The sequence below is a fragment of the Carlito syrichta genome, unplaced genomic scaffold, assembly GCF_000164805.1.
Source record: "Carlito syrichta isolate Samal-C Ts95f unplaced genomic scaffold, Tarsius_syrichta-2.0.1 Scaffold303726, whole genome shotgun sequence".
NCBI classification, from domain to species: Eukaryota; Metazoa; Chordata; class Mammalia; order Primates; family Tarsiidae; genus Carlito; species Carlito syrichta.
The window spans coordinates 837,861-861,534 of NW_007247822.1; the positions used below are offsets into that span (position 1 = coordinate 837,861).

At 39.7% G+C, this 23,674-nt stretch overlaps 1 protein-coding gene across 1 annotated transcript in view; it reads left to right on the forward strand.

Moving 5' to 3' along the window:
• Positions 1 to 23,674, forward strand: part of CCDC6 (coiled-coil domain containing 6) — a 112,719-nt gene that overhangs the window by 57,441 nt on the left and 31,604 nt on the right. Inside the window, exon 3 of the mRNA XM_008059130.2 lies at positions 13,918 to 14,046. Coding sequence (XP_008057321.1) covers positions 13,918 to 14,046 — 129 coding nt within the window. The remainder of the gene's footprint in view (positions 1 to 13,917; positions 14,047 to 23,674) is intronic.

Genomic DNA, 23,674 nt, shown 5'->3' on the forward strand with positions numbered 1-23,674 from the left:
GAAACTCTATACCCACTAAACAATAGCACACCATTCCCTTCTCCTGGTCCTTAGGCTTTTGAAAGAAGATATACAGCAGGTAGTTTGAAATTGAGGTCTTCAGCAAGTTCTTGAGCTGTGTCCATGCTGTGATATGATAGCTGAACTATCACTTTAGACACCAGGTATAGCAACATACCCATTCTCTGATTAAATACCTGCCCTCTATTGTTGACCAGTTGGAGGGATTTCATAGGTGGGGGTGGGGGGTGGAGCTGTTCAGTTTATGATACTCATCCCCCAGGCTCCCAGTGTCTGTTTCCTTAATGGTTTCAACCAGTCCATTGATGAATGTCCAGTTTTTTGGACACCCAGCATGGAAGTACTTGCTTTTCATCTGGAAGATTTTTAGAGTAATTAATACCAATAGACTTTTCCAACTATGTAATTACTTTAAAATGACTTTCTAGGATGTTTGCTTCTGAATAGGACCTTGTTATGAAAAGCCTGCTAAGAGAAACCATGCCACAGGTGTCACCAATAGACAAATGGGTGAATTGACCTTTCACCATGAAAGTGTTTAGCATTTTCACCCAAAGGCTACTGAGAGGCTATTTAAGGAACAATTTAGGTTTTGTGATAGTGATTGGACAAAGCTTTTATGCGCATTTCAAAGGGATTCTTTGATCCTAAGAACAAAATGAGAATATTGCTATAGGGGAGGCGTGTCCCTTCCTATCCATTATGACCAAGAAGGTATCCAATACTTTTAAAATCAGGTTTACTTAAGTATAGAAGAGAAGAAATTAATTTGCCCTTTAGAAGATCAGGTTTGGGAGATAATTTAAACACGTCCAGAGATGTGAATTCTCACCAGCCCATACAAAAACACACATAGGAGAACATGTAGCTTTTCTCCCTTACTGTCTGCTGCATGCACACAAAATTATATCTTCACCACCTTGTGAAATCTCTTGGCTGAAAAATCTATACCTTCCTATATCTTCCTGAGCCCAGATTGAATAGCTTGGTGAGAAATTGTTCTATAAAGAACCTTCTAGTACATTTGGTAAGCTCAGCATGAACCTGCATCAGAGCTAAATTCTACTCCAGAATGCCTTGATGAGAGATTATAGTTTAATCATTATTTGTAACTGAAATTTACAAGAAATGTGAGGAGTGAACTCGTCATCAGAATTTGATGTACAGTAAGTCCTCACTTAACATTGTTGGAAGGTCTTGGAAACTATAACTTTAAGTGAAATAATGTGTAACAAATCCAATTTTGCCAGAGACTGATTATATAAACAAGAGTTAAATTCCTACTGCATGTTTCCAGTCACAAAACTATCACATTTCCAAATAAAGACCCAAACCACTGCTAATATTAAACACTGAAATGAATGTTTGCTAGACATACATTTAAGAAAGATTAATTAAAGACAAGCAAGATAATTATTTACTCAGTGATTCCAACTCAGGGTCATGGGTGGAGGCAGAGCTTTTCTCAGCACCTCAGTGCATCTCAGGGCACAAGGTGGGAACCCATCATGGCCAGGATGCCATCCAAGTGCAGGGTGCACTCTCACACACACACCCATACTCTCATTAAGGGGCCATTTAGACATGCCAGTGAACCTGATGTGCACATCTTTGGGATGTGGGAGGAAACTGAAGTACCAGGAGAAAACCCATGCATACATGGGGAAAACACAGTGGTCTCTGTGGGGAATTGATTTCTTTTTTCTTCTCATCAACAATACAACAAAACAATGTTCGTCCACAGACTGGGAAAAAAATATTTGCCAACTGTATGTCTGACAAAGGCCTAACATCTAGGATCTACAAGGAACTCAAATGTACTGAAAAGAAAAAAGCAACCCCATTACAAAGTGGGCCAAAGATATGAACAGACACTCTTCAAAAGAAGACATACAAGCAGCCCACAGATACATGAAAAAGTGCTCAGCGTCACTAATTATCAAAGAAATGCAAATCAAAAGCAAACTGACATACTACCTAACTCCAGTCAGAATGGCCATCATCAATAACTGAAAAAACAACAGATGCTGGAGAGGATGTGGTGAAAGGGAACACTTCTACACTGTTAGTGGGAGTGTAAACTTGTACAGCCTCTGGAAAACAGTGTGGCAATTCCTGAAAGATCTAAAAATCAACCTCCCATACGACTTCACAATCCCCCTACTGGGAATATACCTGAAAGAACTCAAATCACTCTATGAAAAAGATACCTGCGTACGCATGTTTATTGCAGCATTGTTCACATTAGCAAAAACATGGAACCAACCATGCTGCCCATCGAAAGAGGATGGGATTGAAAAAGATGTGGTACATATACATGATGGAATATTATGTAGCCAAAAGGAATTATGAACTTTGCAGCAACGTGGATGGACTTAGAGTCTGTAATACTGAGTGATCTATCACAGAAACAAAGAACTGAATATCACATGTTCTCACTCATAAGCAGACCTTGAACAATTATCATAATACTTTAAGAAAGGGATTGGTAGTAGTGGGAAACTGCCAGGGGAGGGGGGCATACCTCATCAACTAGGGTACCTGCATAATGAACATTTGTATACCTAACGCTATATTGTACCCCACTTCTTTAAAATTAAAAATTAAAAAAAAACTAAAAAGAGAAGAAAAATAAAAGAAAAAATAATATTATTTGAGGACCTACTGTATAAATGTACATTAGGGAAAAAGCCTATTCTCCAAAATGTTAGCAGTAATTATGCTTGGGTGCTGAGCATCATGCATTATTTCTGTAGCTAGAAATTACTTTATTTCTTATAAAGGGAACTTAACATTTTGGATGCCTGTTTTGTTCTTACCTTTTGAAACTACCTTCTGCTGGTCTTTAACTTCGAGGGTTCAGAGTCCTGCTGTCATAGTTGCATCTCTTTATCATGCCCGACAACACATTGAATCCCCCTGCAGGGTCAGGCTCATTTGCAAGTGATAGAAGATTGCTGGCTGCTCACATCACTAAGGACTAGTGTAATGAGAATGCTAGAATGATTAGCTTAACTGTCTTGTCTTTGTATGTTTCACTTCACTGGCTGTCTATCATAAACTTTTTTTTTTTTAATTCCTAATTTCCCTGGCTAATTGTTAATTACCAGTCACCAGTGCCAAATGGAAGACCTGCTACTGCTGAGATTGGTAATGACTTTAGCACTTGTGAAATTCTCACCTGCTTTTATGTAAACCTGATGTATCAGGGTCACCTCCTGCTCTTTAGGGAGCCCAATCAGCTTGTTTTGTATTGTTTCCCTACACTTCTCTCAACAAATACCACTGCTGAAATGTACTGAATACTTTTTTTAAAAAAAACCCTAGCACAGGCCAAGCTTGATGGCTCAGCCTGTAATCCCAGCACTTTGGGAGGCTGAGGTGAGTGGATTGCCTTAGCCCATGGGTTTGAGACCAGCCTGGGCAACTTGCTGAGACCCCATCTCTATAATAAATCAAAAAATTAGCTGGGCATGGTGATGTGTGCCTGTAGTCCCTGCTACTTGGAAGGCTGAGGTGGAAGAATCGCCAGAGCCCAGCAGGTCAGTGCTGGGGTGGCCATGAGCGTGCCACTGCACTCCAACTCAAAAAAAAGGGGAAAAAAAAAAAAAACCCTAGCACATGACTGGAATAAAAAGGAGATATACTGTGTATTATCTATATCTCAATCTTTTCCATCTAATCCAACTTTAAAATTTTAGACCTTAAAATAAATTGGTCTGTAGGATTGTGCTTTTGGTTTATATTTGAAATAGGATCTGGTTCTCAGAAAATAACACTCTAGCTATGATAAAAGTTATTGTACCCAGTTGGGCAAGGTGGCTCACACCTATAATCTCAGCACTTAGAGAGACTGAGACAGGAGAATTGCTTGAGGCTGAGAGTTCAAAACCAGCCTGGGCAACATAGCAAGACCCTGTGTCTACCAAAAAAAAAAAAAAAATTAGCCAGGTATGGTGGCATGTACCTGTAGTCCTAGCTGCTCAGGAGTCTGGGGCAGGATGATTGCTTGAGCCCAGGAGTTTGAGTCTGCAGTGAGCACTGCTTGCACCACTGTACTCCAGCCTGGTTGACAGAGTGAGACCTCCATCTCTTTTAAAACAAAAATTATGCCCATATCCTAAAATAGAGACACAGTCTTATTGATGATGGGAAAAAATTTTCTGGACCTCTTTTTTAAGTGGGGCATGGCATATTTTTATTATTATTGACTTTGTCCCTGGGGTTAGAATACCTCCTGGAACTAAAGTAGTTGAAGTTTTTGTAGCATCTATGGAAAAATGATTAACAGAGGACAGGAAGGAAGTTGTGGGCAAAAATTACTGCTGCAGCTACTGCTACCAAATGATTTATAGCAGTTTAGAAAGATATGCAACAGAATTATTCTTCCATCTCTATTTACACAAGAATAAAACTAGGAGAAAGAATTTCAGTAAGTCCTCAGATCTGCCTATTCATCTAGATAAAAGGCTTACTGCTTTGACTTCTCCCTCTCCTCTGCTTAATTCTGGAGAAATAGTTTCTCCTTCCAGTACCATCTTAATTGGTTCATTTTCTTTACTAGAGCTTATGCATACCTAATCCCCAAAGGGTGTGTCTCTGAGTAACATGACGTTTATCTGCAGGCAAAGAAAGTGAGTATAGACTCCCAGTTCCCTTCTTTGCAAGAATGTACACAAGAATCTGAGGCTACTTTTCCTCCTCCAAGAGTTTCCCAAGGCACTAAGATTGCAATGAAATTACTTTGTTCGTGCAGGCAGCAAAATCACATGTCAAGCTAATAAATAATGTATGAAACTCCATTTAGTTAATTTCAGGAGCACCAAGATTGCTGTTACATCCATTCAAATGAAACCTTGGATCTCCATATGCTAGAAGAGAAGAGATATTGAAATATGGTCTTCATTAAGATGGCCAGATCTGTGGCACTCTTGGCTTATAGTTTTTCAGACTATTAATACTGATGATATTTGCTTTCACATAATAGCTTTCAAAACAGTTGGACTAGAGTTTTTTCTTGTTGTTGTTTTTATTCCAAATTACCTGACCTCAGCTTTGTATGATCTTTACTTCTTTTCATGGAGCAAGGCTTACATGTTCCATTCACAGTATATCTACAAAGAGCTACTGAGTTGTTTTTAACGCATTTTAAGTGCTGCAACCAACAGTGGCCAAAATATAAGCCAGAATCCTCCTGTTAGAAGCATGCCAAAAATTTCTCACTGCACCATAATTTGTTTTGATTAGAAAATATAAACTTGAAGTAGTTCTTCAGTCTTGAAATTGCTGAGTTTCTTTTCAAAAAGAGTGTTGTGTGTGTATGCCCACACTACCATTATGGCTAGATTTGATATGCTAGCACAGATTCTGGAAAAATGAAGGACTAAGAAGCTTTCCATACTGGCTTCTTTGACATAAAATGTGAGAAGTAGGTAGAGGGGAAAATAAAGGTAGAAGAAAAATAAAGATAAAATAATTTGGTGAAGCTGGGGTGAAAGTTTGCTTTAGTTACCAGGGTAGGTGAGAAGCATTGTTGTTTCTAGTCAGAGAAGTGAATCTTGTATATTGAAGGATACTTGGTCCCCTGTAGATGGACTTTAGCCATCACTAGAAATGCTTTTCAAATAATTATAAACCATTGTGGTCATAAATGTTGCATTGTTTACATTTTACTTTTGAAATAATTTATAGGCAGACCAGTTAGTAATTACCTTAAAATAGTTATTTCTTGCTGCTGTCTTCACCTTCCTACTTCCTCTATTGATAAACTAGGATAAGAAAGATGAGGACTTTCATTTCAATTTCAATAATATCTCAGTTCTGAATGAATTATTTGGGCTAAACACACTATTCCTCAGAAGAAGCTGCTAGATTTTACAAAATGAATTTTTCAATGCAGTAGACTGACCCCAGAGCCGAAAGGACTTTTTAATCTTATTCATGGAGCATCTTCTTAAAACCTGCCTCCTAACCTGATTTATTTAAATATGTTAATGCTCTTAGCGGCATCATATGATTGGAAATCCAGGAAGCTCAAACTTAGCCCTTTCTGTGTAGATAGGAAACCTGATGTTATCCTGAAGCTGTCTGCTCAGAAATGAGGGTCTAAATCTAGTCCTCAGTGTTGAGAATGGTGACAAGGATTCAAAATAAAAAATAATTAATTTCTGGGAGGACCTAGTGGTTTTTTTCTCCTTTATAAGTTATATCCACCTTTTCCTCTAGAAAATGTTAGATTAGATAATTGATACAAACCTCACTGAGGATAAACAAAAACAAAACACTTTTAAATTTTTATTGAAAACATCAAAGAACTAACATGGTGTGAAGAACTATTGGCAGAGATCTGGGGGAGGATGAAACTCAAGAACCCAGCTTACCTTCAGAGGGCATTTGCAATTTATTCAGACACATCTCAGGTACGGAATTGTACTTTTGGTAGATGTGTGGAGCTGGGCCACAGAAGCCAATGATTGGAGCTGGCCATAGTTGGGGACAGTGATCAGTCACCCCCTACTTTAAGCTAGAATCATAAAGAGCTATTTCCTCAAATTAAGAGTTAACCAGTTTTGCATCAGCTGGGTGAATCGGGAACATAATACTTTGATTTTGGCTCAAGGTAGACCCAGAATTACAATACCTGGCAGGAGAAAATGATATCTTCTGTAGCAGGATATTATCATTGTAGGCCACAAGTTCCTCTTACAAATAATTTTTTAAATAAAATTCAGCCCACAGTCAAAAAGAGCTCTGCCCTTGGAGATAAAAGATTCCATGAAGGTAAATGAGCAGAAATAACAGAACAGAAATGGGCTTCACAGATATTTTAGATCCTGTAATTATCAGGCATAGATTATAAAGCAACCATGCTTACTATATTCAAATAAATAAAAGCCAAGTTTGAGATCTGTGGTAGGAAATTGGAACCATCACTTTTCTTAGAGGCATTCAAATGGTAAGTGAAAAACTTATGAATAGCTATAGGGCAATACATTTGAAATTTCGATGATATGGACAAATTCTTAGAAAAACACAACTTTCTACAGGTGACTGAGGAAGAAATAGAAAACATGAGGCTTTTAACCATCCAAGAAATTTAATCAGCTGGACACAGTGGCTCATACCTGTAATTCCAGCACTTTTAGAGGCCAAGGTGGGTGAATTGCTTGAGCCCAGGTGTTTGAGACCAGTCTGGGCAACACAGTGAAACGCTGTCTCTACCCAAAATCAAAAAAATCAGTGTGCCAGCTAGTGCTGTTGTGAGAGGCTGTGTTTGACTTCAGTGGTTTTTTTTTTTTTGAGGTGGCATTTCACTTAGCCCAGGCTGGAGTGCAGTGGCACATTCATGGCCACCCCGGCATTGACCTGTTGGGCTCAGGTGTCCTTCTACCTCAGCCTTCCACAGTGAATTTTTTTGTGGTAACAGGTGACTGGTTCTTCCACCATGACAACATACCTACCCATATTGTGCTGAATGATGAGCAGTTTTTGACCAAAAATGGCATGACCCCATGCCCTGCCCTCCCTATTCATCCGGTCTTGTCCTGAGTGACTGTTTTTTATTTCTCTGAATGAAAAAGGTCCTCAAAGGGAAATGTTTTGTTCATGTGAAAGAAGTGAAATAAAAAGTGGCAGAAGCACTAAAAGGCATCAAGATTGACGAACTCAAACACTGTTTTGAGCAGTGGAAAAAGCTTCTGGATAGGTGTGTTGCCTCAAACAGAGAGTACTTTGAAGGTGACTGAAGTTGAAACATGTAAGAATAAGTACACAACTGTTTATAAAATAAAGTCCAGTTTTTTGAAGAGGGTCCCCCTTATACAATACTTCTTGGTATTCTGTATTCTATGTGAAAGAACTTAGGCGCCAATAGCAACTCCACACCTGTTAGGGACCAAGAGATTTATTAAAGTGGTGGCTACAGGGAAAAAAGGAAAAGGGTCTGTAGCTGCAGGTTTAGGGAGGGAGAGAGAGGGAGGGAGGGAGAGAGAGAGAGAGAGCGCGTGTGAGAGAGAGAGATATGTAGGGTGAGGGCTGTATTTATGGACCTGGCAGGGGCTGGCCAGTGCCGCGCTTGGGCTTTATTGGAGGAGACTATGAGGTAGTATTCCTATAGGGAGAAGTTATTCGCGCACAGGTTTAAACTTGGCGCACGTGTGCGAAACCGTACAGGGAGAAGCCGGAGCTTAGGGCCTTTGTTGTCTTTGTGTGACTCTGTTCAGTGCCATCTTGGGAGACGCCCTTCTGACTGTTCCCTGCGCCCTTCACTATGTGTACTTTAACTTCTACGTCATTGCGACATTGTCATTCCATCAGCTCCAGTGGTTTCCTTAATACCTACCTAGTTGTTTTGTTTTTTCTGAGGCTTAACCTAGGACAAACAGTCCATATGAAGTGAAGATGTTTTCATTTAGCCAATTGGTATTTACATTCACAAGTCATTTTCTACATGCTCTGGAGCAGAGTTGAAGAAATCCTAGTCAATGCCCTTCATAGAGCTTGCGACCCTGTAAGGCTTATTGAGAATGTACCCAGGTGATCTCGGGTGGCTGCACACATCAGAGATAAGAGTGAAGGCTTTGAAGCCAGAGGCCTCGGTTTGAACCCTGAATTTACCCTTCACCTGTGAGGTTTCAGACAGGTCACCTAACCTCTTTAAGCTATGGTTTTATTCTTTACAAAATACAGATGATAATAGTATCTGCTGTAGAGTGATGGTGACTAAGCACACTGATGTGTATAAAGTGCTTGAGATGTAGTAAGTGCCCTGAAGTAGCTGATGAAAGAGATAGGAAAAATGCCATGAAGTAGACATGAAAATGCACATGAACAACAATGTGCTTGTCACAGACTAAAGGAGGGGGAGCGCACGTTATGCCGAGCATGTGTGGGAAAGCACTGTGGAAGTCTTGGGAGCCGCCCCCCAGTTTCAGTGAGGGTTTCAGGCCCTGTGGTAGAGGCTCAGCATGAGCTGGGTGTGGAGGCAGAGCGAATGTCAGTTTCTGTCATAATAACTAGAAGAGGTTGTAGTCTGTAAGCCCCTGGACCAAAGTGGTTTCTGCGGGTGGCCACCATGATGCATGATGGGCTTTACAAGTTTTCTCTAAAAAACAAAACGAAACATGAGCTCTGCCTTTAACCACAGTCACCACCACTTTTGCTTAGACCCACCCATCCTTTGTTTGCTGGATACCTGAACCCTGAAGGCATTTATGCTTGCAAACCTTGGACTGGGTGTCACAATAACACAGGGAAAGCATGGAAAGCTTGCATAGCTACTGGATTGTGGAAGGATTTACACAGTTAACACCAGCAAGTTTGGACTTAATCTGCGGGGGGGTAGGGAGCCATTGAAGGGTTTTGAGCAAGGCTTAGAGTAACAGGGCTTGTCTGTTAGGTCGATCTACAGTGGGCCTGGGGCAATCCATTAGGAGTTTTTGGTAGTAGCCCAGTGAGGAGAAATAAAAGGCTTGAACTAGAATGGGGCCATGAGCACAAAAAGGCAGGCATGTGTTTGACCACTGTTATGGAGCTGACTTCATGTTCCGTAACTGATGAGATGTGAGGCAGTGACCCAGAATAATGGTACCAGTAACAGAAGGGGAGGTAGGTGGGAATAAATGTGGACCCAAGAAGTCCTTCGTGGTGAAGTACTGAGTTTGAGGTGGAAGTCTGAATTTATGCTCAGACTGCTCAGTGGAGTAGTTGAAAAGTTGGCTCTTGACAGACTCCTGATGTTCCGAGAGAGATTTCTGAACTTTTTTTTCAAAGCTCATATTAATCGCCTGATAGTTGTTTTTGACAATCCATTGACTTAATGCGGTTATTGTCCTGTGGTGGCCTTTACTTGGTCCAGTGCAGGTAGCTCTGGTCCTTGGTAATTGTTAGTAAATCAAGGATGTTGGACTATGGGTAGAACAGACAGAGAAATATTAGTGTTGATTAGTGAAAGTGAAGGTAGGGTATCTTGGGTTTATTCTCAAGTTGCCTTGAGAAAGCTAGATCCTAGGGTCGTGGCTAGAAGGCTTGCTTCTATTGGTAAGGGCTGACTTGACCACAGGCCCAGACCTGTGACTATGAGTCTCCGTCTTACAGCCTGGAATCCAGCCAACGTTATGTGCACCTGTGGTAGCTGTTGGAAGAGGTTTTCAGTGCCTCTACCTACTAAAAAGAATTTCACTGAGAATAGAGTCATTCAGTGCAGAGTTCTTGAATCTCTTCATGTAAGAGGCCTGGCTCATTGAAGTGGTTCCAGAAAAACTTTGTAAATTATAAGAATGACAATTATTGGTAATTGGATGATGCTTAAGGCTAGCCTGCTTGAGATCAAATTAATGCTGCACTTGTGTTTTTTTAATGGGTTAGAAGTTTGCTTTGAGACTCTATCATCAGTAGATAATATAAGAAAATGCTCACATTTAGTACTTACATTTTAAAATTGTCCTGGTTTATAGTCGAGCATATAGTTGCATTTTTGCTTATGCCTATCAGTTATATTAATACATTTTTCATGCCAAATCCCCAAGGAACAAACTCTTATTTATAAACCCTGATTTCATTGAAAATGTGACCTGCGGGGGGGGGATCATCGGTTATATAATGTGATTCTGATTCCAAAGGGAGTTTGTCTTTGTTGGTGTTAATGATGTATAGCAGAAATGAGGGTTATAAAACTATCCCATAATCTTTGAAACTGACTTTTTAAAAAGGTGTATTTACAGAAAATTCTGATTTTGAAAAAAAGCTTTTAATCTGCCTCAACATTTAGCTTTGGATATACTTAAGGCAAATACATGAGTTTCATTTCAAACATATTAATAAAATTTGCTTGATTATTGACCTCTTAGTTTTCAGGATCTCTGACCTTATCGGAGGATTTGAAATTGCTCATATAGTAGTCCATTTAAGAATTATGATTAAAAATTTGACATCATGCCTTGGAATTTTTGCCTATGTTGAAGGTGGGTGGGCATCAGAGTTGAAGCTGGAGTTTACTTCTGAGAGCTGGTCTCCGGTCAGCCTGCATTCCTGTTAAGGTGTTTCTGTTTATAGTGTCATGAACTATCGCTTTAAAATGGACGGGTAAATTTGCGGTGTTGTTTCGAGCCCCATTGGAGCCAGTCTGCTTGAGTTTATGTGGCATCTGTCTAAAACAGACAATGCCTGGATTTTTCTTAGGCAAACGATTTGAGGCAAACTCTGTGGTTATTAGTTCCTCACAGTCCCTGCCCACACTTCTGCCTTCTCTCCCTTGTTCATCTTAACTCTTGTCTCATGATTTGGGGCGTTGGGGGTATTTCCATATTTCTCTCTGAGTTTGTTTGTTTCAAGAAAGAACCATGTTTTCAGTTTCTAGTGTTCTGTTCAGGAGCTCACTCCCTGCTTCTGTTGTGTGTCACTTGAGAGGTGACAGAATAAAACAGGCAGCAGAGCTATTTTTTTCTCTCTTTTGGGGATGATGAATTCTGTGAATCTATATAGTAAGCAGTTACATCTCAGGATGGCTTGATATCACATGGGTTAGTGTAACCCAGGGACCTTACTTGAGTTTGGATAATAACAGGTTTACCATCAAATTTTCCTTAGGGCATAACTCTTGAGAGGAAAAGCCTCCTAAAATTGAAAGCCTTGATAGCCTTTATTACAAGTTCAATCTGTAGTCTTAAAGGAAGAACCTAATCAGCTACTGACAGTGTTAGACCATCTGTCTAAATATGACTATTTTCCTGCGAACCAATGAGAGCCTTACCTCCCCTCAGATTAACATTCTGTGACAAATGCTGCCTGGTGAGCAAGCGATTTTTCAATGTAAGATTGCATTCTTTATTGTTTTAATGTACCTCAGGGCAGAAGCATAATACTTTAAAAAAAGGGGGAGGGTTTTTTCTAATAAAGATGGCAGCAATTGAAAACAGATTGGAAGAAAACACAGCTACTGTTAAAAAAAAAAAGTCTTTATGCAAATAGCGTAAAGGTTTAAGACTCGATTCCTCAATATCTCTCCAATAGCCGATGCTGATTAAGCTTAGTGTTAGTAGATAGGACGAGGATGATATCGAAATTGTTGTTTTCACCTACCAATAGCTTAGTACCTGCAGATAGAAGACACACACACATAGCCCGGCTCAGTGGCTTAGCCTGTAATCCCAGCACTTTGGGAGGCCGAGGTGAGTGGATTGCCTGAGCCCACAGGTTCGAGACCTGCCTGGGCAACTTGGCGAGACCTCATCTCTACAACAAATCAAAAAATTAGCCGGGTGTGGTAGCGCGCGCCTGTCGTTCCAGCTAAGCATGTACTTAGGTGTAGGTACATGCTTTTCTATTTTTTTTCCTCGCAAGTGATGTTTGTTGCATTGGGATCTTCTGTTTCTAAAATGCTGGGAACTCTTCTTCTTCTTCTCTGTCTGTGCTTAGTTCCTTTAAATGCTGCTTGGTCTTGCAGAACCTGAGTTTTAAAGAGCTAGCTAAAAATAGACTTGTCACTGTAAGCACCTCCTCACACCTGCGTTTCTCCTGGGTTCCTGAAAGATCGACCAGCATTTTTCGGATTTGCACATCAAAACAGTTGGAGGGCAAACAGCTTCTGTTTAGTCAACACTTCCAGTGTTGGAAAACGATGCCAGATTTTAAAACGAGTTTGTGCCTTAAGAGCAGTGGACATGGTCTACTGTGGAGAGGGATGATGTGGCCGTGTTGAGGTTGATCAGGCCAGCCTGAGCTTCCTCAGTTGTTCACTTCCACTGCACCCTACGGAGGGTTTACAAAAAGATAACTTCCTTTGCGCAAGAACACATGGCTTATTTTTCCTGTGTTTAATCATTTGACTTTCCAAACTTCAAGAGTGTGCTAGGTATTGACGGGTGGAGCAGGCTGAAGGCGATTTCTCAGGTTTGCTACTGTGAAAGAGCACTGGCTAGGGGTTCTGCTTTCTAGTTGTATTGCCTCTGCCTGGTCATCTGTTTCATCACATACAAAACAGAGGTGATCACATGCCAGTCTTAATGCATGTAAAGAGTCGGCCAAAAGAAAAGTTTTCAAACATAAAATTGGGGAGCAGTGTCATCGTAGGCCAAAAAATAAAACATTGTGAGCCACCGAGCCTGGCACCTTATCTTTTAATTGCATAAATAAGAGACTTTCCTCAGTTGGTTTTTAGGAAAGATGTAAAAGGTGTAATGTATGATCTCTTTATGGAAAGATAATGTATTATACCGATTTTTGTGAAAGCATGCTTGTTTGTATACTGGGAAATAACATTATGAATAATTTGCTAACTGTATTTTGTGATTGTGCCCTCTCTCCACACACATGATACAAATCTGAGTAAACTATAGTTCATTTACTAAAAATGAATGATGTGAAATTTCTATTTTCCAGATTTATTAATTTGTCCTCTATCTGCAGGTACTAAAATTTTTTCAAATTTATTAATTTTGCCTTTAATCCTAGCACTTGAAGAGGTCAAGGTGGAAGGATTGCTTGAGCCTAGGAATTCAAGACAGCCTAGGCAACATGGTGTGGCCTCAAAAGTTCAAAAAATTAACCAGGGGTGGTGGCACATGCCTTTAGTCTCAGCTACTCAGGAGGCTGAGGCAGAAGGATCGCCTGAGCTCCGGTGAGCCATAAAAAAAAGAGTGTGTATGCCCATGGTATAAAATGTCAAAGCTACCAAAGAATGAATGTATGTTGAAAAGTAAGTTTCATTCCTTGGTTATGTTGGAGGAACCAGTTAGGAGCAGGTTACTAGGTATACACTTGTGTATTTGTACAGAAATGAGAAGTGTAACTTTTGTAATGATGCCTCTTACTCGGTGTTATCACCTTTTGGAGCCAGTGTTTTCATGGCATTTGAGTTTATTGATTTCTGTATTTTTTTTTTTTTTTTAAATTTTCCAGTTGCAGCATGAGAAAGCTGAGCTAGAACAGCATCTCGAACAGGAGCAGGAATTTCAGGTCAACAAACTGATGAAGAAAATTAAAAAACTGGAGAATGATACAATTTCTAAGCAACTTACATTAGAACAGGTAAGCACCTATAGATTTTCCTGTCCATTGTTTTTTCCTGTTATCAGCTTGTTCTTTTAAGCTTTAAGATGCCCTGAGAAATAGAAGTGAAAAATATTTTTCAGCTGTTTCTCCCCAGAGTGGAGACTTTATTTTTGAAGTAAGCATTGACAAGTTGACAGAATTCTTATCATTCTCTCACACATTCTCTTATCATTCTCTTTCTTCTTTCTTTTTCTAAACCGCAGTTAATAAAGTTTCAGGAGATGTATTGTGATGTACTGATTTATAGCAGGAAGTGTCAGGTTCCTTTTTGCAAACCAAAAGGGGAAGAATGTTTGTAACCACCGGATAGTTTCCGTGAAAGTTCCTGAGACGGTGTTGCTATGGAACTAAAACTTTTCTTCCAAAGGTTCTTCAAAACAATCATATTTTTCTTCTTCGAATTATTAGCCACCTTATAGACACCCTACCTCCTCCCAGCTAAGCTTGTTGGATACAGATATGGAGTCATAGACTTGGTAACTCATCATCTCTGGTCAGCACATCTTAGGTCAGGTCTGCTGACCCAAGATTAGTTGTATGGCCTTGGATTAACTTCATTAACTTCTCTGGAACCCAGTTCTCCATTTGTAGGCAGAGCAAGACAGACCAAAATCAGAAATGGCAAATTTAACAAGGTACAGAAGGTGGGAGGTGAAAGCACACAGTTCTTTTGTCTGTTTCTCTGGGCGGGTGTTGGTGTGTGATCACAGTACTCGCCTTGAGAGTCCAGACTGATCTGTGTACACAGTCTTTATCATACAGAACTCTAGGCAGCCATTGTTAGTCCATCCAGGGTGTACCTGTTATTCCTAGCCTTGGTGTCCCCTGATACTTTTCTTACCCTAGCATCCTGAAATTTTATTTCCCCTAAGATGTAAGAGGCTGACCATGGTGTGCTGCTTCTTGGGTTTCCATGTAAAATTTGATAGATTGATTAAGACCTTCCAGCTCTTTTTATTTCAGATCCCAATTGCCATGATGATGATTTGGCTAAACCTTTCATATAGATTATCTCAAATTTAGAATCGTTACTGTGTATCTTTGTCCATGTTGATTGGTTCATCAGTCAGTCTCAATCATTGCTCTAGTTTCTACATTTTACCTGAGAATGAAACAGTGATGGTGTTTCAAGGCTTGGAGGAAGGTTGGAGTTTGTATTAAATTAATATTAACTATATTCTGTTATTTGTGTTATTCTTGTATCTACTTACATAAAAAAAGGGGGGTGTTGGGTTTTACAAGACTGGACAGTGGCTCTAAAATATTTATTTATCCTTTCAATGTGTAAAGGACAAAGAAAATTTAGCTTTCAAGTGTTGGCTATTTTATACATGTCCAGATAACCCCATTTTTACCATTTATCTTTTAGATTGAAATGCAATGTCTGAATTTAGAAGACCACCCCCAACCCAACCACTTCATCAGTTTAAAAACATTTTATTCCAAAATTCTCCTGTTTAATTCCCAGGATAGGCAGTCGTTCCAGTTCTGTTCAAGTTAAAGCTTTGAGATTCTTGTTTAAGTCCCTCACATACCAAGTATTTGCTTGTTAATCAAGAATTAACCAAGTGTTCAAGTGAAGTTCTCACACAAAGCTGGTCTTGGGAAGAGCCTCACCTGGCCATGCCTTTCACGATGATTATTGTCAATATCTTTTTTTTTTGAGTCAGAATCTCACTCTGTCGCCCACGCTGGAGTGCAGTGGCACACTCAGGGCTACTGCACCCTTGACCTACTGGACTCAGGCAATGTTCCTGCCTCAGCTTTGCAAGTAGCTGAGGCTAATTTTTTTTTTCTTTCTGTAATTGTAGAGATGAGGTCTCACCAAGTTGCCCAGGCTGATCTCGAAACCCTGGGCTCAGATAATCCTCTTCCCTCCATCTCCCAAAGTGCTAGGATTATATAAACCACCACACCTGGCTATTGTCAATATCTTAAATATCTTCTCTGTGGTATTTATTCACAGGCTCCTCAAGGACACGTTAAGACTGGAGCTGTGACCCTAAGGGTTTAGCTATGGCCACAAGGGGGAGGTAGTGGCCTAGAGTCAGAAAAGGATAGTCTGACCCTACAGTTTCAGGGAGAGAGGGGACTGACTGTCTCACGATCAGACTTTGCAGACTTTAGTAACTGAACCCCTCTACACCAAGTTATTAACTTAGTGAACTTTTGGGCTTATTTCAGACCTGGACAGTCAATAAATGGATATAATAAAATATGTGTGTTGCAAGCCTCGCACTAGAAATTAGCTTCAGATTCAGTATATGAAGCCCATATTTTAATTAAAATGGAGAAATTTAACATTGCTATAAAAATTTTTTCCCTTTTTGTTTTGTCTGTATGCAGGATGATTAAATATTGGGGATTTTATTCTGTTTTAACTATAAACAATTTAATCAGTGTTTAGGGGGAATATTTGTCTTTTCCTTTCAGTAGATATAAATTTCTTTGGCGTTTTCACGGATAGGCTTGTATGATATTTGTATAACATATTATACAAATTATTATGATAATATTTGTATAATGTATATTATAAAGCATAACTTATACTATATGCTATTGTCAGCAAAGCAAAGATGTACTGCACTGGGTATTATAATGATTTATATGTAGCATATGCCTTATGCTCTTCTGACAGTAAACATTTTTTAAGCTATAAAATATTTGAAGGCAGTTGCCCTGTATGCCTCGCACGTGTTCTCTGTAGGCCCCGCACATTGCTGTTAGAACAGTTTAATAGTAGGTTTGGGCATGTGAATGGAGAGAGGTCATCTGATTTTAGTAGTCAGTACAGGCTAGCGTTCAGGACCCAGATGCAGACTCAGAAGCAAGCAGGTGCAAACCTGTTTCCTCTGCTTAATATTTTAAAAGTTTTAGTGAGATATAATAGTAACATACAACTCACCCATTTAAAATGTATAATCGAAAGGTTTTTAGTACATTTGGAGTTGTATGGTCATTGTCATGGGTTTAGGACACTATCATGATCTCAAAAATAAACCCTGTACCCTTCATCTGTCACCTCTAGTCTCTTATTCCCCTTAAGCAACCACTACTCTACTTTCTGTCTATATATTAGCCTATTCTGGACATTTCACATAAACAGGTTTGTATAATATGTGGTTTTTTTGTGACTGGCTTCTTTCATTTAGCATGGTGTTTTTGTTCCTGTTGTAGCATGTATCCATACTTCCTTTTTCTAGCCAAAGAATCTTTTGCCATATCTTATTTATCCATTCTTCATTTGATGGAAATTCAGGTGTCATTATTATATACTAATCTTTTGATGATTATGAATAATGCTACTATGAATATTTATGTACAATTTTTTGTATGAGTATATGTTTTCATTTTTCTTGGGCACGTACCTAGGAGTGAAATTGCCTCGTCACATGGTAACTCTGGTTAAGACTGTACAAAATGTAATTTAAACATAATCCACATTGTATATGAAGTAGGCTGAACCTGCAGAAAGAATATTGGACAGCATCCTGCTATGGATCTGAGTTTGCCTTGACGTTGGTTTTGAAGGTGTAGCTTGTGTTGTCATGGTTTTTAAGTAGGTACCTTCCTGTTCTCTGTAAATCAGAACTTAACTAGGTTGAGCTCCTTCCAAGCATTAAAAAGCACACATTAGCTTATTTACTAAGTGAAGTTTGGCTTAGCAGAGAGGAAGGCCTTCTGTGTGCTCAGGTTAGAAAATTATCTTGGGAGAAGATAACAGTGACCATACAACATGTGTACCACCGTTATTAGGTAGTACAATAGAAAATTAGTAGAATAAATGAGTGGAGGGTTACTCGTGTAATTCAGCTAACAGGTAGGTAGACCCCAGTTAACTCACTTGCCAGCAGGCCCTCACTGTAAGTTTATTTCACCTAAAGTCAGACCTTCAGCATGGACTCTTTAATTAGTCAGACAGCATTTATTCTTCTCTTAGTTCTAGAATCTGGAATCCTTTTATTCTTCAAATAGAGGGTGTTACCAGCTTGCTCATTAAGATCTCTGGGCTATAAATGGTTCTGTTGGTGTTTTTTCAGTATATGAGTATGAATTCATAGAAGGCCATATTGTGAGGGTGAAGATTTTTCCTTTGTCCCCAGACTCTAGTGGGGACATGAGAAGGAGGAATTTATTTTGGTTACCTTTTGGGCGCTTATTTAGCATTCTAAATGCTTGATGTCAAAAGTCAATTTATAAGTAGATGTGAAAAAGCGTGTTCAGAATAATGTAAAATTTTGAGGTCATTTCAGTACACGGTATTAGTCTAATAAATTGGATTAATCTAGTCAACATGACTTTATTGCTGTGAGGACTATTTTAAGCAAACGTTGGTGGCCACTGCCGTTAGCCCTTAATTGAAGATTTCTGTTCAAACATGTGGTCACTGTAAGTTTAGTTGGTATTCACATTTTCTTAGGTGATGGGAAGAACATTTAGAACTTGGAATTTTCTATGTGTCAAGAAATCTTGATCTGAATAATATGTTCTGCCAACTAGGGAAGATTTTTTTTTTATTTGCCTAGCATTGAAAAGCACACATTATCTTATTTACTAAATGAAGTTTGGCTTAGCAGAAAGGAGGGCCTTCTGCGCACTCAAGTTAGAAAATTATGGGGAAGAAGACAACAGTGACCATACAACATGTGGACTAGACACTCTACCGTTATTAGGTAGTACGACAGAAAAATAGTGGAATAAATTAGTGGAGGGTTAGTCATGTTCAGCTAACACTTATATGATGAGTAGGACTGCCTAGCGTGTATCAGATCCCTTACTTTTGTCCTTCCTGTAATTGACTTGATATATCTTTCTCAGTTACTCCTGGAATTTGGGGGCATAGTCCCTAATCTAAGATATCTCCCCACCCACCCAGAGCACTAAAACCCATATCTAAAGGTTGGATTTAGAATTAGTATGGTCATTTTAATTCATTAGCATCCATTTATAATGACAACATCTTAGCCCATCTTAACCTTAGGGAAACTTCCCCGGGTTCAAATCTCCCTTTTATCTTTAATCAATTGTATGATGTCAGGCATGTAATTTGACCTCTTTTGAGGAGCAGGTGTAATTCTTATTTGTAGGTTTTTGGGGAGGATTAATTTTCCTTTCTGCCTCTCCTCTCCATGTGTATTAAAGTTCCTTCTGATGCAAGATTGTTCAAATGTGGACTATACAGCAAGAAATAAATCTGCGTGCTAACCTAGTACACCGATGATTGTGTAACTGTATTTGACTGCAGTGAGTTTCATGAAACAATACTTACACGCGTTACATCAATTTTCTATTCAGTCCTATTTTGTTTTTAGAAAAATGTGGGTCACAAAAGACTAAATTAATTTTACAATCTGGTAATTGGTCATGACCTGAGTTGTTTTTTTTTAAAGGAGAAGTACTGTTTGACTGCACATAATCTAATCTACATAAAATGTGTAAAGTTTTGCTAAATGCTTAGTTGAGCTAATAAACAAGTTTATCAGTGTCACAAGATATAGTCAATATGCAAATTAAATTGTATTTTTATAAGTAGCAATCAAGAATCTGAAAATTAAATTTATTTTGTTTTTTAAATTTGTTTATTTGTTATAGAGTTGTGGGGTACAAGTGAGGATTAACTGCATAAGTAGGCTGCATGCAGGTGAAGTTTGGGCTCCCAACTGGTCCTCACTCCCCCTGGTAGTGGACGAGGTACCCCTTGTGTTGTCACATGCCTCCTACATTCCCCCTCCTTCCTTCCCCTAGCAGTGCTGATCTCACCCTTGTGCTAATGTGACTAGTGATCAGGGCCCACTTATGAGTGAGAACATGTGGTATTCAGTTCTTTGTTTCTGTGATAGTTCACTTAGTATGATGAAGTTTAGGATTTGGGAGCTTTTTTTTTTTTTTTTGAGTCGGAGTTTCACTCTGTTACCCAAATGGGAGTATAGTAGCATGATCACAGTTACCAAAGCCTAGACCTGCTGGGCTCAGGTGATCCCTCTGCCTCAGCCTTCCAAGAAACTGGGACTGCAGGAATATGCTACCATACCCGGCTTGTATTTTTATTGTAGAGACAAGATCTCACTGTGTTGCCAAGGCTGACCTTGAACTCCTGGGCTCAGACAGTCCTCTTGCCTCAGCTTCCCAAAGTAGTGGGATTACACACGTGAGCCACTGCACATGGCGTGTGACCTGCCGGTTGAAAAATATGCTCTGCTATGCCAAATGCTTTGCTGCTTCCAGACCTTCATGGATCTGTTTCCTCTGCCTGGAACACTTTCTCCCACCCCTGTCCCATTGTTTTGCAAGCCTTGCTAACATCCCTCTTCCAGTCAGTCAGGTGTCTGTGCTATGAAGTGTTTGTGTAATATTCAGCCCTGTTCTTATTACACTCAGTATGCTGTTTCTTTCTTATAAGTTTCCTACAAGGCAAAGGAGGGGAGGGGCAATGTAGACCATAGCAATGTATCCCTGGTGACTCTCCTCTGTAGGCTTTCCAAAAATTGTACCTGTTGACATTGATGATGAACATTGTCATTTAATTCCTAAGGAATTTTCTCTACATATTTTCCAGGAAAATGAGTGGACACGTTATGCGAACCTCAAGTGTCTCACTACTTTCCTTAAACTGGTTACCCATCCCTTCGATTTATTGATCTTCAGTTATGGACATATGTATGCCATATGTCATTTGTGACCTGGCTCTTTGACTTCTCTTGCGCTAATGCTGCTGTGATGCAATAGGATGGCACACATCCTACATTAGTTCAACATACTTGTTTTTTGTTTTGTTTTGTCTTGTTTTGTTTTGAGTTGGAGTCTCACTCTGTCGCCCAGACTGGAGTTTTGTTGTTTTTTTTTTTTGAGTTGGAGTCTCACTCTGTCGCTCCCGGCCACTGCAGCCTCAACCTGCTGGGCTCCGGCGATCATTCTGCCTCAGCCTTCCAAGTAGCTGGAACTACAGGTGTGCGCTACCATGCCCGGCTAATTTTTGATTTATTGTAGAGATGAGGTCTCGCCAAGTTGCCCAGGCGGGTCTTGAACCCGTGGGCTCAGGCAATCCACTCACCTCAGCCTCCCAAAGGCGCGGGAGTTCAACATACTTGTATTATGTGCCTTCTTCCATCTGACACAAACTCTTTTAAGAAAGATGACAGGAGAGTCCCTGGCCTTGAGGAGCCTGGTCCAGAGAGGCCAGTGGATCTGTGCCAGTACTGAGGGATGCACTGGGCGGAGCACTGGGGTGGAGGGGAGCAGCATTCCCAAAGTAGCACAGCAGTCCTCTAAGCAGCAGGGAAAGCCTGAGACTGACCCAGAAGAAAAGACACACACTGGGTAGTTAAGTCGAGGTCCAGTTATGTTGCAGGGAAGCAGAGATGAGAGAAAATGAGCAGTAAAAAATGGTTTGCAGATTTTGTAGAGTAGAGATGCTAAGAACAAAGAGCTTGCCAAGGACATGTGAAGTTGAATCACTGCTCTTTACGGGGCGTGGAGAGAGAAGGGGTTGTGGCAGCTGCGTGCTGTATGTGTATTCGAGGTCTTGCACTTGTCTTTACAGTGAGTGTATTCTAGAAAGGCAGCCACGTAGTATGCCAGTACCTACGCAGTCCTCACGACTAACAGTGCCCAGTGGTACTTTTCAGCTTCCAGACAACATCAGGTAATTACCTTAAGGGCTTGACAGGGCCCCAGTTTCCAGTGGCTGTATAGGGAGTGACCCCCACTTGTCTCAGTGCCCCACGCCATCTATAGCTGCACCAAATCACAGAGGCTGGGGTTTAGAATGATGAATTGAGTCCTTAGAACAAAATTTTATGTTTATTTTCATAATGAAGCAGGGATATTTTTAGTGTATTTTAAGTTCTATCAGGAAGAAAAGAAAACTGCCCTCGCATAATCTGGTAGTGAGAGGAATCTGTGGTAATAGTCCTCGGTAAAGCACCTGCTGATTTCCGTGTGTCATTTTGAAAACACAAAGAACAAACATGTTCCTTGAGGGTTCACTTGCATTAAGGAGATGAAATGTGGTGATCACCATGCATACTTTGAGTTTGGCTTTAAATATGAATATCAGATTATAGAAGTCTTTTAAATCAAACATTTATATTATGCAAGTAATTCATTGTTCTTTCAGAAAAGGTGGTGAATAAGTAAAAAAAAGTAGGACAAACATTACCTAGATGACAATCCCCCCAGAACGACAGCTACTGATGCTTTTTCTTCTTCATCTTCCCCTCTTTCTCTTCTTTCTCTTCTGCCTTCTTTTTTAGTGTATACATAATTTTCTGCCCTGCTTTTTATAAAATAAAACATCATAACCTGTGCCTGTACATTGGATAAGCTGCACTGGAGCACAGGCAGACATGTCATGTAAACCCTGAAGTCAGCTTGGCAGGCATTAAATTGTTGCAAATCCTCTAGAATATTCTGGTCACTTGAGAAGCTTGGGTACAGCCACTACTGCTTATTCAGGAGAGGTGGAAAAGAAACCTCAGATCAGAGCAGAAAAATAAGTGGAATTTTGTGTTTTGGAAGTCTACGTCAATACAACATACCCAAAAAGAAACTTCAGCAGGCTCCCTGTTCAATCAATGATATGTTTTGCAGTCCAAGAGTTGCTGGGAAGTAATGAAGTCCACTAAGAGGCCCAACTTCAGACCTGTGAAAGTGGACTCTGAGCTCTGTCAGGGTACAGACACGCCTCTCTGAAGGGTATAAAAAAGGAAGAAAAAAAAACCCCACAGAATTCCTTTCCTAAACTCCATTTCAGTTAAATAGAAAAACCTGCCATGTTGTATAAGACTTTATTTTGAAGCATCAGATGACATCTTTCATGTAGATCAGTTACACAGATGATGTTACATGATGGGAGGGAAAAAGTCCAAAATGTATTTCCTGTGTAAAAGGAGAGCCACCTCTTCATAATCCAAGAGTGTACATTTTCTGGTCACACCTGAGGGACAGAGACCTTGCCTGTTCCATTGGAGGGCATTGGCATGCTGCAGTAAGGCAGTCAAATCTAGAGATATTATATTGAGACTTTCTAGTGTTGTAATTTTGGAATGCATGAAGCCTGTTTCTTTATGATCAGAACATGAATTTGGTTGATGACTTAGGTGTTCTCCTTAGCTGAACACACATAGCACATGAATGAAGGGCTAAGTAAATTCAACATCTCTATGTAAGGAAGTGGGATGAAATGTGACAATGACAAGAAATAAGCGATTCATTTTCCCAAGGAAACTTCCATCTTGGATAAAGCACATCAAGAGAAGATGCCCTAATGTTATTTTCTTAAGCTTATTTTAAATAATAAAATTATAGTAGCCACTGATCTGTATATTTGCAACAGTTGTAGATGTTATTTCTTTCCCAAGGATTTCTCTACTGAACTCTTGATGTAACAAAAGAATGTATGCTTGATATTTTCAAAGTTGCTTTCCAACAATGGTCATTATTTGGTAAAAGAATCCCTTAGAGTAATGAACCCAGAATGCAAATTTGTATAATACTATAGATAATGTCAAAATGTTGAAAACATTAACTCCAGAAGCCATATTAATCTGAGTAATTAAAAGTGTATCTATGTTGTTAAAAAGTTCCTCATTTCTTAACATTATTG